Genomic DNA, 18,145 nt, shown 5'->3' on the forward strand with positions numbered 1-18,145 from the left:
AAATTCACTTAGCATAAGGGAGGGAGGGATACATGTTAGGGAAGAAACATGCCCAGAGTTGGGGTTCAGGTGGTAAAATTAAGAATAGGCTTGGTTGGAAACAAGTAATTTGTGTCAGATATGAGAGGGGCATTCTTTTTTTTGGGGGGGAGCAGGGCAATTGGGGGTTAAGTGACTTGCCCAAGGTCACACAGCTAGTAGATGTGTCAGGTGTCTGAGTTCCTATTTGAACTCAGGTCCTCCTGACTCCAGGGCCGGTGCTCTACTCATTGCGCCACCTAGCTGCCCCGAGAGGGGCATTCTTAATCAGATCCAGATGTGGTAGAGAAGTTCTCAAGGTCACTTCCTTTATTGGCATTAGGATTACTTAGCCTAAGTGACTCCATGTTGGAATCCTATCATTATAACTATGACATCAAATTGTATAAAGTTTACAATTATCATACTCTTTCATCTCCTTTATCTGCCGGGTCATCAAGTATAATCCATTCTTCCACAGTGTTTTTCTTCATTCACACAGAAACTAATTTAATTTAGTTTAGGCCCATATAACCTCATGGTTAGCCTATTGTGATGACCTCCCTGCTGTTATCAGCAACCTTTTCTATTTCACTTTCAGTCTATTCTGTATGTTGAAGCCAGATTAATCTTCTTAAAATAATAATTTCATCATGTTGCTTCATTGTTCGAGAGTCATTCCTCATCCTGGCAATAATAACCTGGCCTTACTCAATTATCCAGCTTTGATTTTCTGCTAGTCTCAACCATGTGGCATAATGGAAAGACACCTCAGTTTGAATCTTGTCTCTTCTTTACTGTGTGACCTTGGGCAAGCCCTTCTTTGATTCTAAATTTTTTCATCTGTAATAACAAGTATAATGTACAGACATACATATGATATACATATGTACATGTATGTGTTAAGTATGAATACACACACCTATACATATGCCAGATTACTCTTTTTAAAATAATAATCACAAGTATGAGGATATATATTATCCTCTTTAGTGTCTATTGCAGTTTGGGATACTAGTGAATATTTGTTGAATTAAATTTCCTAAGTGGAAGAAAATATCACTAATTAGTTTTTGACTAGAGACGCATCAATTCTAAACCACAATTTTCTTTCAAGTTGTACTAGAGACAGTTTTGATTGATTTAATAATTATTCTTCTCCTTATAAAGTTTTTATTTAAACATTCTCCAAACCATGTTTAAAGAACACATCTAATTGGAAGTCCATTTCCTTTCCCCAGGAAGAGCAATTTTAATTTTTTTATCTGACATCTTTTGTTTTTATAGCAGAGTAATGACAAGAAAAAAAACACTTAAGCCAAACTAACTAGGACAACAACCTTGTCTGATATTATATGTGACAGTCCATACTCATTGTCTCCTAGTTCTGTATTGAAAGGAAAGAAATACATTTTCTCATCTCTTTTCTGGGGCTAAGATTGGTTAATATCATTGTACAGCATACAGCTTCATTTTATTCTTTTTATATATTTTTTTTCTTTTTTTCCTTTTTTTAAAATTTTATCACTTACTTAATATTTTTAGTTTTCAGCGTTGATTTCCACAAGATTTTGAGTTACAAATTTTCTCCCCATTTCTACCCTCCCCCCCACTCCAAGATGACATATATTCTGATTGTCCTGTTCCCCAGTCAGCACTCCCTTCTGTCACCCCACTCCCCCCATCCCCTTTTTCCTTACTTTCTTGTAGGGCAAGATAGATTTCTATGCCCTGTTGCTTGTATATTTTATTTCCCAATTGCATGCAAAAATAACTTTTTTTTTTAACATCTGCTTTTAAGACTTTGAGTTCCAAATTCTTTCCCCTCTTCCCTCCCCATCCACCCTCCCTCAGAAGGCAAGCAATTCAACATAGGCCACACATGTATCATTATGCAGAACCCTTCCACAATACTTATGTTGTGAAAGACTAACTATATTTTGCTCCCTTCTATCCTATCCCCCTTTATTCAATTTTCTCCCTTGATGCTGTCCCTTTTTGAAAGTGTTTGCTTTTGATTACCTCCTCCCCCTATCTGCCCTCCCATCTATTGTCCCCCCTTTTTTATCCCCTTCCCCCTGCTTTCCTGTGGGGTAAGATACCCAATTCAGTGTGTATGTTATTCCCTCCTTAAGTCAGATCTGATGAGAGCAAGATTCACTCATTCCCCCTCTTTCTTTCCAATGAACTGCTTCTTGCCACTTTTATGTGAGATAATTTACCTCATTCTATCTTTCCCTTTTTCCCTCTCTCAATATAGTCCTCTCATCCCTGAATTTGATTTTTTTTTGATATCCCTTCATACTCAACTCACCCTGTGCCATGTGTCTATATACATATATACATATACATATATACATGTATATATGTATATGTATATTCTCTTCAGCTACCCTAATACTGAGGTCTCATGAATTACACACATCATCTTTCCATGTAGGAATGTAAACAGAACAGTTCAACTTTATTAAGTCCCTTGTGATTTCTCTTTCTTGTTTACCTTTTCATGCTTCTCTTGATTCTTGTGTTTGAAAGTCAGATTTTCTATTCAGCTCTGGTCTTTTCACTGAGAAAGCTTGAAAGTCCTCTTTTTATTGAAATTCCATATTTTGCCTTGGAGCATGATACTCAGTTTTGCTGAGTAGGTGATTCTTGGTTTTAATCCTAGCTCCATTGACCTCTGGAATATCATATTCCAAGCCCTTCGATGCCTTAAAGTAGAAGCTGCTAGATCTTGTGTTATCCTGATTGTGTTTCCCCAATACTCAAATTGTTTCTTTCTGGCTGCTTGGAGTATTTTCTCCTTGATGTGGGAGCTCTGGAATTTGGCAACAGTATTCCTAGGAGTTTTCTTTTTGGGATCTCTGGAATTTGGCAACAGTATTCCTAGGAGTTTTCTTTTTGGGATCTTTTTGAGGAGGCGATCTGTGGATTCTTTCAATCTCTATTTTACCCTCTGGCTCTAGGATATCAGGGCAGTTTTCCTTGACAATTTCTTGAAAGATGATATCTAGGCTCTTTTTTTGATCATGGCTTTCAGGTAGTCCAATAATTTTTAAATTATCTCTCCTGGATCTATTTTCCAGGTCAGTGGTTTTTCCAATGAGATATTTCATATTGTCTTCCACTTTTTCATTCCTTTGGTTCTGTTTTATAATATCTTGATTTCTCATAAAGTCACAGCTTCCACTTCCTCCAATCTAATTTTTAAGGTAGTATTTTCTTCAGTGGTCTTTTGGACCTCCTTTTCCATTTGGCTACTTCTGCCTTACAAGGCATTCTTCTCCTTATTGGCTTTTTGGAGCTCTTTTGTCATTTGAGTTAGTCTGTTTTTTAAGGTGTTATTTTCTTCAGTATTTTTTTGGGTCTCCTGTAGCAAATCATTGATTTGTTTTTCATGGTTTTCTCGCATCACTCTCATTTCTCTTCCCAATTTATCCTCTACTTCTCTTACTTGCTTTTCCAAATCCTTTTTGAGCTCTTCCATGGCCTGAGACCAATTCATATTTTTCTTGGAGACTTTTGATGTTGACTCTTTGACTTTGTTGACTTCTTCTGGCTGTATGTTTTGGTCTTCTTTGTCACCATGAAAGATTCCAAAGTGTGAGTCTGAATCTGAGTCCGTTTTTGCTGCCCGTTTATGTTCCCAGCCAACTACTTGACCCTTGAGCTTTTTGTAGGGGTATGACTGCTTGTAGAGTAGAGAGTACTTTGTCCCAAGCTTGAGGGGCTTCAGAGCTACTTCCACACAGCAAGCTCTGCCACACCAGTGCTCCTTCTCCCCCAAGAACTGCCAACCAGGATTGTGGCCCAGATCCAGGCAGGGCAAAGCAGGCTCTGCACTCCTGCTGTAATCTGCCGCTTAATTCCTCCCACCAGGTGGGCCTGGGGCCGGAAGCAACTGAAACTGCAGCTGTAGTTCTGGAAGCAGCCTCAGAGCTGCACCACATGCACCACCTCCAGGGGATGGTGGCCGACCATGAACTCCTTTCACTCTGTCCCAGAAGTTTTTCCCACTAACCTGCTCTGTTGTCTTCGGCGTTTGTGGGTTGAGAAGTCTGGTAACTGCCACAGCTTAATGATTCAGGGCCCTGTGGCCTGTTCTGCCAGTCTCCCGATCTGGCTGGTCCTGGCACGGCCCACACTGGGCTCTGCTCTGCTTCACTCCCAGCTCCGTGCGATAGACCCTTCCCAGCCACCATCCAGGCTGTCTTGGGCTGGAGCCCTGCTTCCCCCTGTTGTTTCGTGGGTTCTGCAGCTCTAGAGTTTGTTCAGAGCCATTTTTTGTAGGTGAGGGACCTGGGGAAGAGGTTAAGCACGTCCCTGCTTTCCAGCTGCCATCTTGGCTCTGCCCCCACCTATTTATTGTTAGTATTGTACATATGGTTTTCTTGGTTCTTCCAACTTTTCTCTGCTTTACTTTGAAGTTTTTATATTTTTTATAGTACAATAATATTTCATTTAATTTGTGTACTTTAGTTCATTTAGTCCTTCTCTAGTCAGCCGATACTAATTTTATTTCTATGTCTCTATTACCACAAAGTCACATTTTATGCAAAATAGAGGAGAGCATAGAGGCTGTATATTGCACCTTTCTTCCTTTGAACTTCTAGGGGTAGTAGAATCTCTGGGATAGAGTATGAATGTTTAGTTGAAGAGTAAGGATACAAATTATAGAAGTTTAAAGAGGAGACATATCTTAAAAAAAATTTTGGTTTATTTATTCATTTTTTTACTATTGAAAATTCCTTAGAAGAGACAACTCATCTGGAAATCTAGTTAGGTTATACAACTCTTGTTTCAGGGTGAATGCTGCAATTAAAAGGTTCCAGTTGGAGGTTATCTGAATGGTTGGAATTGGGGAAAAAAGTATACTTAGAAAAAAGTTACCAAATTAGCAGTAGAGAGAAAAAAAAATTCCAACAGCCTTGAATTGTTTTCATTACATATTTTCTGTTAATATTTTATTTGTTTTAGTCAGCCAAAATCCACCTTCTCACCATATAATCAACCAAAACAGATTTCCACATTGGTCACGTCAGAAAAAAAATCTTTATCTCATTCTGTATTCTGAGCCATTCACCTCCCTATCATTAGATTGGTAGGGTAGTCTTTTGAGACCCTGTTTACTGCATCAATTGTTTTGAGGGAGTCCTCTGGAATAATGTAATCCCTCCTGGGCAGGGTATAGAGTTCTCTATTAACCCTTGCTTTCTACAACGGCTCATCATATCATACTTCCCCAGCGTAGGCTGGCTATCAGTGGGTTAAGTCCTTGTCTGGGTACCCAGTTTATGTCTAAGGAAAGGCTAGTGGGCTAGCCAGAGATGGTAAAAACAGTTCCTTAACGAGTTATAGTGGTGCGAATAACATGTAGAACAATGGGAGTCAGTTCAGTGCAAAGCTTTACCAAAAGCTGTGGGGAAGAGGGGAAGGAGAGAGAAGAAAAGTGTTTCCAACATACAAACACTTCCATATTAGCTGTGGTGCAAAAGGAAAAGAAACCAAGAAAAATAAAGAAAGGGAAAACATTTGCTTCAGTGTGCGTTCAGTTCTATCAGTTTTCTCTATAGAGGTGGATAGCATTTTTCATCATAAATCTTTTGGGCTTATCTTGGATCTTTGTATTGTTGAGAATAGCAAAATCATTCAGTTAATCATCATACAATATTGCTGTTACTATGTACAATGTTCTCCTTGTTCTACTCATTTCACTTGGCAGAAGTTCATGTAAATCTTTCCAGGTTTTTCTGAGAGTATCCTGCTTGTCATTTGTTATACCACAATAATATTCCATCATGATCATATACTACAACTTGTTTAGCCATTCCCCATGATGGACATCCCATCCCTTACCACAAAACGAACTCTTACAGATATTTTTGTACATATAGGTCCTTCTCCTTTTAGTTTTTTTATCTTTTTGTGATACAGACCTAACAGTGTTATTGCTAGGTCAAAGGGCATACATAGTTTTATAGCCCTTTGGGCATATTTCCAAATTGTTCTCCAGAAATGGTAGAGTCATTTCACAACTCCACCAACAACGCGTTAGTTCCCAGTTTTCCCATATCACTTCCAACATTTGTTATTTTCCTTTTCTCTCATATTAGCGTATCTGATTAGGTGCGTGGTGGTAGCTCAGAGTTTTAATTTGCATTCCTCTAATCAGTAGTGATTTTAGAGTGTTTTTTCATATGTCTATAGATACCTTTGATTTCTTTGTGTGAAAACTACCTGTTTATATCTTTTGACCATTTACCATTTGGGGAATAATTTGTATTGTTATAAATTTGACTCAGTTCCTTATTTATTTGAGAAATGAGGCTTTTATCAGAGAAACTTGCTGTAAAATTTTTTCACAGTTATGATGACTGTGTATTACTCTCCATCCTGTTTTTCCTCCTCTTCTCTCTCCTTTTGTTCTCTTCATCTTCAAAAGTATTCTTCTGACTCCCACTTCCCCTGATCTGCCCTGCCTTCTATCAGCCCTCAACCCCTACCCTGCCCTTCTTTTATCCCCTCCTTTTTCTGCTTTCCTGTAGGGTAAGATAGATTTCTTTACCCAAACTGAAGGTGTATGCTATTTTCTCTTTGAGCCAGTTCTGAAGAGATTAAGATTCAAATGCTCCCTCCCAGCTCTCCATCTTTTCCTCCACTGTAAAAGTTCTTTTGCACCTTTTTTATGTGAAATAATTTACCTCATTCTACTTCTCCACCCTTCTCCCAGTGCATTCCTCTTTATCCCCCCCTTAATTTTATTTTTTATAGATAAGCATCCTAGCTCACACTCATGCCCTCTGTCTATGTATACTTCTAACTACCCTAATAATAATAAAATTCTTAGGAGTTACAATTATCATCTTCCCATGTAGGAATATAAAGAGTTTCCTTATTGAATCTCTTATGATTTCTCTTTCCTGTGTACCTGTTTATGCTTCTCTTGAATTTTTGTATTTGAAAATTAAATTTTCTATTTAGCTATGGTCTTTTCATCAGGAATGCTTGAAAGTCCTCTATTTCATTGAATGTCTGTTTCCCCCCCCCTGAAAGATTATACTCAGTTTTGCTGGGTAGCTGATTCTTGGTTGTAAACCTAGCTCCTTTGCTTTCCGATATATGATATTCCAGGCCCTTTGATCTTTTTAATGTAAAAGCTACTAGTTCTAGTGTTGTCCTGACTGTGGCTCCACAGTATTTGCATTGTTTCTTTCTGACGTTTTGCAAAATTTTCTCCTTGATCCTGGGAGTTCTGGAATTTTGCTATAATATTACTGGAAGTTTTAATATTGGGATCTTTTTCAGGAAGTGATTGGTGGATTCTTTAAATTTCTGTTTTACACTTTGGTTCCAGGGTATGAGGGCAATTTTCCTTGATAATTTCTATTTTTTTTTTTATGGCTTTCAGGTAGTCCAATAATTCAGTTATCTCTGAATATCTTCAGTTATTTTCTAGGTCATTTGTATTTCCAATGAGATATTTCACATTTTTCCTATTTTTTGTCATTTTTTGATTTTGTTTTATTGTTTATTGCTGTCTGTTTCTTAGCCAGTACCAAGTAGTTTTGGTGATTATTGCTTTATAGTACAGTTTAATATCTGGAATGGCTAGGCCACCTTCCCTGGCATTTCTTTTCATTAATTCCCTTGATATTCTGGACTTTCTGTTTTTCTAGATGAATTTTGTTATTATTTTATCTAGCTCTACAAAATAATTTTTTGGTAGTTTAATTGGTGGCACTGAATAAGTAAATTAATTTAGGTAGAATTGTCATTTTTGTTATATTGGCCTAACCACGAGTAACTGGTATTTTTCCAGTTATTTAGATCTGACTCTATTTGTGTGAAAAGTGTTTTGTAATTGTATTTTTATAGTTCCTGGGTTTGTTTTTGCAGGTAGACTCCCAGATATTTTATAATGTCTATAGTGACTTTAGATGGAATTTCTCTTTCAATCTCTTGCTGTTGGGCTTTGTTAATAATACATAGAAATGCCAGTGATTTATGTGAGTCTATTTTATATTCTGCAACTTTACTAAAGTTGTTTATTATTTCATGTAGTTTTTTACTTGATTCTTTAGGGTTCTCTAAGTATGTCATGATATCATCTGCAAAGAGTCATAGCTTAGTTTCTTCTTTCCCTATTCTAATTGCTTTAATTTCTTTTTCTTCTCTTATTGCTAAAGCTAACATTTCTCATACTATGTGGGCATCCTTTTTTCACCCCTGATCTTATTGGAAATACTTCTAGCTTATCTCCATTACATATAATGCTTGCTGATGGCTGTTTTGTTTGTTAAGCTGTTATTTTCTTCAGTATTTTTTGTGTCTCCCTTACCAAGCAGTTGGCTCTTTTTTCCATGATTTGCTTGCATCACTTTCGTTTGTTTTCCCAATTTTTCCTTTATCTTTCTTATTTGATTTTTCCTTTGGGGGGGGGGGGTGGGCAGAGCTCTTTCAAGAATTCTTTTAGGCCTGAGACCAATTCCTGTTTTTCTTTGAGGCTTTGGATGTAACAATTTTGACTTTGCTGTCTTCTTCTGACTTTGTGATTTGATATTCCCTGTCACCATAATAACTTTTTATTGTTAGGTTCTTTTTAATTTGTTCGCTCAGTTTTCCAGCCTGTTTCTTGATTTTTAACTTGTTGAAGTTTGGCTTTGCTCCTGGGTTGGAGTGGTCACTGTCCCAAGCTTCAGGTTTTTTGTGCAACTATTTTCAGAGCTAATTCTGGAGTTCTCTAAATTTTCCATTCTTTCAAGGAGATGTGTGTTTACTACTCTCTTTGACTTGTGCTGTGGTCTGTGAGTGACCACAAGCATTCTTTTTCACCCTGAAACTGTTGACCAAAGTCCCTGTTCTCCTGCAGCCACAAGCTCTGGTGTGCTAATGCTCTTCCTTCTCAGGAGGGTAAAACTCAATGCAACAAAGTCATACACCCAGTTCCCTTGTAAACTTCTTTCTGACCAGTTGTCTGACCCCATTATGGTCTGTGGGCTAGGAGCTCTGGAAGCTGCTGCTGTTGATTCAGTTGCCCCAAAGCCTGCTGCTGGCTTGCCTGGTGTTTCCTGGGCTGGATTGCACTCTACTTTCACCCTTGTGGGACAGACCTTTTCTGTCAACCTTCTAACTTGTCTTGGGCTGGAAAATTGTTTTACCCCATACTTTTGTTGTTTCTGCCACTACAGAATTTGTTTTGAGGTATTATTTTAAAGTTGTTTGGAGGGGAATTTGGGATAGCTTAGGCCACTCCCTGCCTTTTCTCCACAATCTTGGCTCCTCCCCCTTTGGTGTTTCTTTAAAGAGGTGACCAGTGGAGTTTCTTTCTCCTCCCTCCCCCCTTTTTATTTCCTCTTTGTTCTGCGGTTCTATGATCTGGACAATTTTCTTTTATGAATTTTTGAAATGGCATGTCTAGCCAGTCCAATGATTGCTAATTTTTTTTTACCTTAATCTCTTTTCTAGGTCATTTATTTTTACTATAAGATGCCTTATATTTTCATCTATATTTTCAGCCTTTTGACTTTGTTTTAAATATTTCTTGTTTTATGGCATCACTGGCTTCTATTTGGTCCATTCTAATTTTTAGAGAGTTTGTTTCTTGGGCAAGGTTTTTCTTGCCTTTCCAATTCTTTCTTCCTCAGGTCCTCTTACTCCATTTATAAAAATATTTTAAACTTTTCAAACTCTTATTTAATTCCTTCTGGGAATTCTAGTTGAGTTTGTGCTCAAGGTGTGTTTTTCTCTGAAGCTTTGCTTGTAGATATTTTGGAGTCATTTTCTTCTGCATTTGTGTGTTAAGCTTTCCTGCCTCTGTAATAGCTCTTTATGGAGAGATTTTTTTTTTATTTGCTCATTCTTCTAGCCTGCTTCCTAACTTTAGACTTGATGTTAGAGCTGGAGTCTGCAGCACTTTTGGAGGGAATGTCTCAGCTGGTTCTGTTGCTGTTTTCTTGGAGTATTGACTGTTGTGTTATTCAATGGTCTCAGGTGCATTCTGGGGATCCACAAGCTTTCAGTTTTTCCAGAGTGATCTGAGGGCAAAGTAATTGCTGCCTTCCTGGTTTGAGCTCTGCAATTTCTTGATCTGGGTTTGGGTCTGGACTCTGCCAGCTAGAAATCATCTAGCCAGCTAGAAAGCTTTATTGGTTTGGTGTGGCATGATTATGGGCTCCTTTTTGGTCTAGGATTCCACTCTACAGTCTGGGATTCCTCCTTGCAATCCAGGCTAAATGTTGAATATGAGCCTTTGGGTCTGGATTATGAGCCACACTGCTGATGCTGTTGCTGTTGGCATTTTTCTCTAAACATAAACCAGGCCACCCCCACCCTCCAAGAATCCCACTCTTTTGCACAGGTCTTCTCAATCTGCACTTGGTTTGTAACCCAGAAATGAGTTATCGGTGTCAAAGTTACCATTTGGCATCTCCCTGTTGCAATGTCCTGCTGTGGGTCTCGTGGAATATTTAATAGACAGCATACTCCTAGCCTGACTCTACTGTCCATGTCTCCCTCTCTGTTTCTCTGTGCTGAACTTGGATGAACAACTGTTATCACTGGGCCTTTTTCTGGATTTCCCCAGTGAATTTAGTTTATTGCATATTCTCTGTTTAAAGGAGTTTTGTGGAAGGGAGCACCCACACCTGTTCTTACCACTTCTTCATCTTGGCTTCACCTCTACCTCTCCATTACATCTTAACCCTTTTACTGTTAAACAAAGAGGCACTGTGCTTCTCTGAAGCCTAGTGACTTTAGACCTTTTCTTCATAGGAGACCCTCTAAGATAGGAGTTTCCCATAACAAGAATAAGTCAAAAGGGATTCAGGTCTTGGCATGGGATGAATGCATGTGGCTCTAAATGTATGAATGTGACTGACTATATATTTTATTCTTTTTCCCTTTAGCACTCAAGTGCTCAGTTTGCATCATGTTATTCAGTACTTATTTAAATGTTCCTTAGTATGGTACAGTATATAGTACCAAACAACACGTAGTGGTGCCCAATGGATATTGATTCCTCACTCATGTATACTTCAGGTCAAGTGCCTCCTCCTTAAGGACTGTTTAGTTTTCATCTTTGTATCCTTAGGAGAGTGCCTGGCATATAGTACACATTTTATTGACAAATTGACTGACTTTAAAAATGGCTGTTGATTGACTGACTAGATCTGTTTGCATCTCAGAATATGTCCTCCTGTACTTAGAGTCAAATATAAATGACATATGGATTTTCTGTTTTCCATAGTCAATCATTTCTAATCTCTAATGTCTTCCATTAACATGGATAATTAGTAGTTAATTTGTTTGTGTTGTTAAAGAGCACTAAATGTCTATAGATGTTCCAGAAATGGAATGATAGTCATCATTCATTTAATTTCTTTCCTCCTTGGTTTCTCCATGCAGCACAGGCATTTCAAAGACGAATGACAGATTTCTTCCCAGTTAGGCAACGATCATGCAGTAACATGGCCCAAAGTGGCTCCACTGATGAAAATAATACTGCTGCTGATGAAATGGCCATTGCTTGTGCTTTGCCTCAGGAACCTGAAAGGGAATCTAAAGTAGCTTCTTTGGGATCTATTGTGACTTCTAGGAAGCGATGTCTTTCCTTTGACCAAGAAGGAAACCAAGTCACAGGAAGAAGCCAATGTGGTGGTGTTGCTAAGAAAAATCTCAAGGACCAATCCACAGATCTTGGGGAAATGAAATGGGAAATGAATTGTTTATTCCAAGTCCCAATGGATCCCGGACAGATTAAGCAAGAAGATGAGGAAAATGGCCCTGAACCTGACCCTTACTATGGGCTTCTTGGAAACTTGCCTTGTCAGGAGCCCCAGAGCCACATTTGTAGTCTTCCCAGTGAAGTCCTGAGGCACATCTTTGGTTTTATCCCTATGGAAGATCTGTATAAGAGCCTCAGCCTGGTGTGCCACCTTTGGAGGGAGATTATCAGTGACCCACTGGTAAGCAGTCTCATCAGAAAATTCTTTTTCCATTGATACTGAGATTTGTGCTTTTCTTTTTTTATTATTGGAGTGGCTTGATTCCTACTTGGGGGCTGTTTTTTGAGATTGATTCTAGAGAGGGTAACCCGTACACTCCGTAAAAGATTTGTAGATACTACTGTGTGATTCAGTATACCAGTCTTTTTTTTTAAATTTAATTTATTTAGTATATTTAGTTTTCAGCCTTGATTTTCACAAGAGTTTGAATTACAAATTTTCTCCCCATTTCGACCCTCCCCCCCACTCCAAGATGGTGTATATTCTGGTTGCCCTGTTCCCCAGTCAGCCCTCCCTTCTGTCACCCCACTCCCCTCCCATCCCCTTTTCCCTTCCTTTCTTGTAGGGCAAGATAAATTTCTACACCCCATTGCCTGTGTATCTTATTTTCTAGTTGCATGCAAAAACTTTTTTTTGTTTGTTTTTGAACATCTGTTTTTAAAACTTTGAGTTCCAAATTCTCTCCCCTCTTCCCTTCCCACCTACCCTCCCTAAGAAGTCAAGCAATTCGACATAGGCCACATGTGTATCATTATGTATAACCCTTCCACAATACTCATGTTGTGAAAAACTAACTATATTTTGCTCCTTCCTAACCTATCCCCCTTTATCCAATTTTCTCCCTTGACCCTGTCCCTTTTCAGAGGTGTTTGTTTTTGATTACTTCCTTCCCCTTCTGCCCTCCCTTCTATCATCCCCCCTTTTTTATCTTCTTCCTCCTTCTTTCCTGTGGGGTAAGATACCCAATTGAGTGTGTATGGTATCCCCTCCTCAGGTCAAATCTGATAAGAGCAAGATTCGCTCATTCCCCCTCACCTGCCTTCTCTTCTCTTCCTACAGAACTGCTTTTTCTTGCCACTTTTATGCAAGATAATTTACCCCATTCTATCTCTCCCTTTCTCCCTCTCTCAATATATTCCTCTCTCATTCCTTAATTTGATTTTATTTTCTTTTAGATATCATCCCTTCATCTTCAACTCACCCACCCTCTCTCTCCCTCTCTCCATACATACACACACACATATATATACATATACATACACACCTATATATATATACATACATACATACACACACACACACACACACACACACACACGCATATTCCCTTCAGCTACCCTAATACTGAGGTCTCATGAATCATACACATCATCTTTCCATGTAGGAATGTAAACAAAACAGTTCAACTTTAGTAAGTCCCTTGTGGTTTCTTTTTCTTGTTGTTTTTCTAGATTACCTTTACATGCTTCTCTTGATTCTTGTGTTGGAAAGTCAAATTTTCTATTCAGCTCTGGTCTTTTCACTGGGAAAGTTTGAAAGTCCTCTATTTTATTGAAAGTCCATATTTTGCCTTGGAGCATGATATGCCAGTCTTAATAAACAGTTGACCTAGACTAGTATGAAATTTCTTACATTGGCATTAGCTTTCTTGTAACTTTATATTCCATTCTAATAACTTGATTAGCTTTGTCTGGCCTCTGACAAAGGCTTGTAGGATATTTTGCCAAATTTGTATTTCGCATATGCTAGCCTTTGGGACTGGATCCAAAACAAATATCATACCAGCTTCATGTGTGTAGAAATATGAAAGTCAAGAAATATAGTTCAAGATGTAGAAAAGTGAACTTGATGAATTGTTGCAAAGCACAAAGGATTTGAGGGAAAATAGCTTGGCTTTAAGACTCTTGAGGAATAGGACTTCTGCCATCCTTGTGTTTTTGGCTTCTTGAAGCTCTTTCTGGCTCAAAATATTAGTACTATTTCGTGTTATGTTTACTTGACCCCCTAAATCTGGTACTACTTTGAAGTGGTGTGAATCAGGTAATTGATTAGGAAAGAAGTGACTCTTTGAGATATTTCTTCATTCAGCTCTGACTGCTTTTTGGGAGGATATCTGTGCTTTGCACTTACCTCTTAAAATGTAGCCTAGAACTAACACTTTGTGTCTTCTGATAGGCATTTGCATGGATGAAAATAACAATAATGCACATGGCAAATGTAGAAATATGTTTTGCATGACTTCATATGTGTAATAGGTATCATATTTCTTACCTTCTGAATGAGTGGGGAAGGGAGTGGAGGAAGGGAGATAATTTGGAACTGAAAATACATGTTTTTTAAAAAAGAAAAATAATAATGCCTTGTTTCCACATAATGTTTTCCTTTCAGAAACTTCCATGTCTCTCATTTTATCTTTGTTGGTAGTCTCAGGAACTTCAGGTCCATTTCCTCATTTTACAGATGGGAAAACTGAGGTAATGAGAACACAGTGAGGACTTACTAAGATTATACAGGAAGTTAGTGGGGATACCAGGGCTAGAATCAGGACTCTTGAATATGTAGTAATGAGGAAGTCATTTTCTGCTTGTGTCTTAAGCTATAGGTTATCTTATTGGTGCCCTGAGCTCTCTTGTCACCTTTAAATTCCCTGTCTCACAGTTTATTCCTTGGAAAAAGCTGTACCATCGTTACCTGATGAATGAGGCACAAGCTGTCAGTGAAGTGGAAAATATCCTTTTGAACTATGCCATATCAAAGGAGGAGAACCTGTGTATGCTGAACTTGATACGGTGAGTTACTTACATGCGTCAAGGGAAAATGGGATCTTGGACTAGTCTAGTCTACAAAGTCAAACCAACAAAATGCAGAAAGTCCTATAAACTGAAGAAGCAGTCTTCTTTCTCCATCAGTTTTACAAAGTATATTAGGAGAGTACTTCAGTCTTAAGTCTCTTCCAGAATTACCTCACTGAAAACAAACCTTGCCATTACTTAATCATGTCCTAGTGAGAAGAACTTTTTAAAGTCTGACTTCTTTTTTTAAAAACAATTTTATTGATTTATTTTGTTTTTACATTACAAAAATTTGTCCCAGATTCTCTCCCCCCAACTCCTGAAGAGCCATTCTTTAGAACAAATAATTTTTTTTCTTTAAAGAAAGCTGAAGAAGATAAAAAGAATCAATAAAACCAGTTGGTGAAATCTGAAAATATATGCAGTGTTCCACACCCTTCTGCAAAGGAGTGAGGCGGAGTGTCATTTCTTATCTCATCTTGGGGTCCATGCTTAATCTTTCTAACCCATTTCTAAAATTAAGTCAAAGTTTAGGAAGGATCTGTATTCATTCTGAAGATAGAATTAGGGTAATAACTTCCAATATAGAGGACTCTTGATTAATTCACTGAAGAACAGTACCCCTTTCCCCATGACAGGATTAAGGTAATGATCAGACCAAGGAAATTAAGAAGTCTTTGTTTAATTCAAATTAACCAAAGTATCTCTTGAGTTCACTTCTGTCCAGAAGGAAAGAAGAATACTTTAGATTGATTACAGAGGGGGTTTTAGGAAAATGATTGTCCAGGGTATGTTAAAAATTGTGGCAATTGTTCTGTTTATGGATGCTCAAAATGTTGAGAGAATTTTCACCTAAGGTCTATAACTATGCTTTATCTTGTGGAATTTGGCTCCTGAGAATATTATAAGTTGTAACTTCAAAATGCTTTGTATGAGAGGTTTGTAAAGGCAGATTCAGTTTCTTTCCCTTTGACTTTTTCTAAGCAAAAGTACTTAGAATAATTTAATTACTAAAAGTTCTTCTGGCAGTCTTGTGTTTGTTCCACAGGCATTTATGACCATCTGTTTTTTTTTTTTATTCACCCTGGTTTGTTTGTTTTTTTTGCTGTTCTTCAGATACACAGTTGGTACCAAATATGTTCAACATGTCAATCCTGAAGAGGCAAGGTGTTGCCTGAAGGATCATCCTCTCTTTCCTCAAGCAGAGGCATGCCTTCGTCACAAGATGCTTGATTTATACAGTGCTCCCGGGGTATGTAAAGAGACTTTGGGGAGTTAGAGGGAAAGATGGCATTGCTTTCTCTGAAAGAGAATAGTATATATTGGGAAATAAGTTCTGTTTAAAACTACTTTGTATTTTTATAGAATCTTTCTTTCCTGAATTTGATAAGTTTTTGATACTATAATCTAAAAGTTGGTTTCCTCTATGTCCCAGTGAAGCAGTGAGAGACCATAGAATTATAGTACTTTCGAGTTGAAGTCTAATAGACTCTCTAATAGTGTCTTTATCTAATGTCAGAATCCCTTCCGTATCACCTCTGACAGATATTCATCTAATTTCTGCTTGAATCCTTGATTCTGTAGTGATAGAAAATTCCTCTGTTTAATTGTTGGAGAGCTCCGGTTGTTTGGAAGGCCCAAGTTTCACTTTTGCTACTTGGCCCTGAAGACTTTTGGGGTTATATTTGAAATTTGAGAGGGAATGTAAAATAAATTCCAGAAATGAAGCCCAGCAGTAGAAAATATTTTGTCTTTGGGTTGAATTGGGAGAAGATCATTCACTCTCTAGGGTTTTTTTGTTCAGTCGTTTCAGTTATGTCCAACTCTTTGTGACCCCATTTGGGCTTTTCTTGGCAAAGATACCTGGAGTGGTTTGCCATTTCCTTTTTCAGTTGATTTTACAGATGAGGAACTCGTCAATCTTTAGTACCCAGGGTTAATGGACTTGGTTGACAGTTTACAGATAATCTGTCTTATGTGTGATATTAGGTAAGTCATTTAACCTTTCTTGGCCTATGCTTTTTCATCTGTAAAATGAGAGGGTTGGACTAGACAAACTCTAGAAAAACTAGAAGAAGGTTCCTTCTAGTTCTAAAACACTTACTGATTCTGAGATATGAGTATTCTGTAAATTAAGTTACTTGCCCTAGACCACACTGCCAATGGCATTAGATCTTAGCATACTTAGTTCTGGTCCTTTGGTTCTCTGATTTGGATTAGAAATGTATTCCCAAGTGTAATTGTGAAATGTGCATGTAGCCCTAACACATACCTAGTTTTAGAGTGGAAAAATCTGCCACGTAATTAGTTCTATGCTATTTTTATGAAAAAAAATTGTTGATGATGCCAGTGGTTAGTTCAGGGAGTATATTTAACAAGGAGACATTTTAGCAGTGTTAACACAAAATATATGTTTTCCAAGTGAGTTGGTTGCTCTATCTGCAAGTATATTTCTGTCTTTTAATCAATTAATTAATTAATTAAAAAGGTACTAATAGTCATTTCTGTATGTGTGTGTGAGAGAGATACTCTCTTACTAAACAATGGGAAGGAATATGTTTTATGTAAACTTCTATCTCCTCCAGGACTACCCCAGTTCTTGGCATATAATAGTATGTTGCTAAATATTTTATTTTGACTTGTTGAATGTTGCCTCCATAATGAAGAGCTTACAATTTAATGTGGCAGAGCAACTGATTTTAACTTTCTTATAAGGCACCTGTATTATATACTTCTTTCATATAAGGCAGCTAGGTAGTGCAGTGGATGAAGTGCTGGACTTGGAGTTAGGAAGACCTGAGTTCAAATTTGGCCTCGTATGGTCCTGGGCAAGTCACTTAAACTCTATTTGCTTTAGTTTCCTTACCTGTAAAATGGGCATGATAATAGCCCTTACCTTACAGTGTTGTTGTGAGGATCAGATGGGATAATATTTGTAAAGCATTTAGCACAGTCCCTGGCATATGACAGGTGCTGGATAATGCTCATTCCTTTCCCTTCCCTTTTCCTGTGTTGCCTAAATCTATAAGCTCCTTGAAGGCAAAGATTTTTATCCCCAACGCCTGGCTTATAGTAGACCCTTCAATGCTTCTTGAAATTAATTGGACACAAAATGTTATTGTTGTTCAGTCATTTTCAGTCATGTCTGACTCTTCGTGACCCCAGTTTGGGCTTTTATTGGCAAAGATATTGGAATGGTTTGCTGTTTCCTTCTTCAAATCATTTTACAGATGAGAAAACTGAAACACACAGGATTAAGTGACTTTCCCAGTGTCACATACCTAGTAGGTGTCTGAGGCCCCATTTGAACTAAGGAAGGAGAATCTTCCTGACTCTGGGCCTGGCACACAAGAGGCACTCAGTAATTGTTTACTTAACTGTACTAGACTGGATCTCTGATGCAAAGGTCCCAAAGGTCTCATGCTGAAATAAAGTAACCAATGAAATAATGTCCTGTAGACACGTAAAAACATGAAAGCAGCAATCCATTGTACCATTAAAGTTGGGCTCTGAGAAGAGGAAATGCAGTTTCAGAGTTGAAAACGGTCATTG

The 18,145-nt window shown here is 37.9% G+C and overlaps 1 protein-coding gene across 2 annotated transcripts in view; it reads left to right on the plus strand.

Annotated features, from left to right (window-relative positions):
- FBH1 (F-box DNA helicase 1) overlaps positions 1-18,145 on the plus strand; it is a 106,089-nt gene that overhangs the window by 13,394 nt on the left and 74,550 nt on the right. For both annotated transcript variants that reach the window (XM_036759304.1, XM_036759305.1), the window contains exons 3-5: positions 11,422-11,981; positions 14,460-14,590; positions 15,710-15,845. In XM_036759304.1, the coding sequence (XP_036615199.1) occupies positions 11,422-11,981; positions 14,460-14,590; positions 15,710-15,845 (827 nt within the window). The remainder of the gene's footprint in view (positions 1-11,421; positions 11,982-14,459; positions 14,591-15,709; positions 15,846-18,145) is intronic.

Source organism: Trichosurus vulpecula, chromosome 5, assembly GCF_011100635.1.
Source record: "Trichosurus vulpecula isolate mTriVul1 chromosome 5, mTriVul1.pri, whole genome shotgun sequence".
Taxonomy (NCBI): domain Eukaryota; kingdom Metazoa; phylum Chordata; class Mammalia; order Diprotodontia; family Phalangeridae; genus Trichosurus; species Trichosurus vulpecula.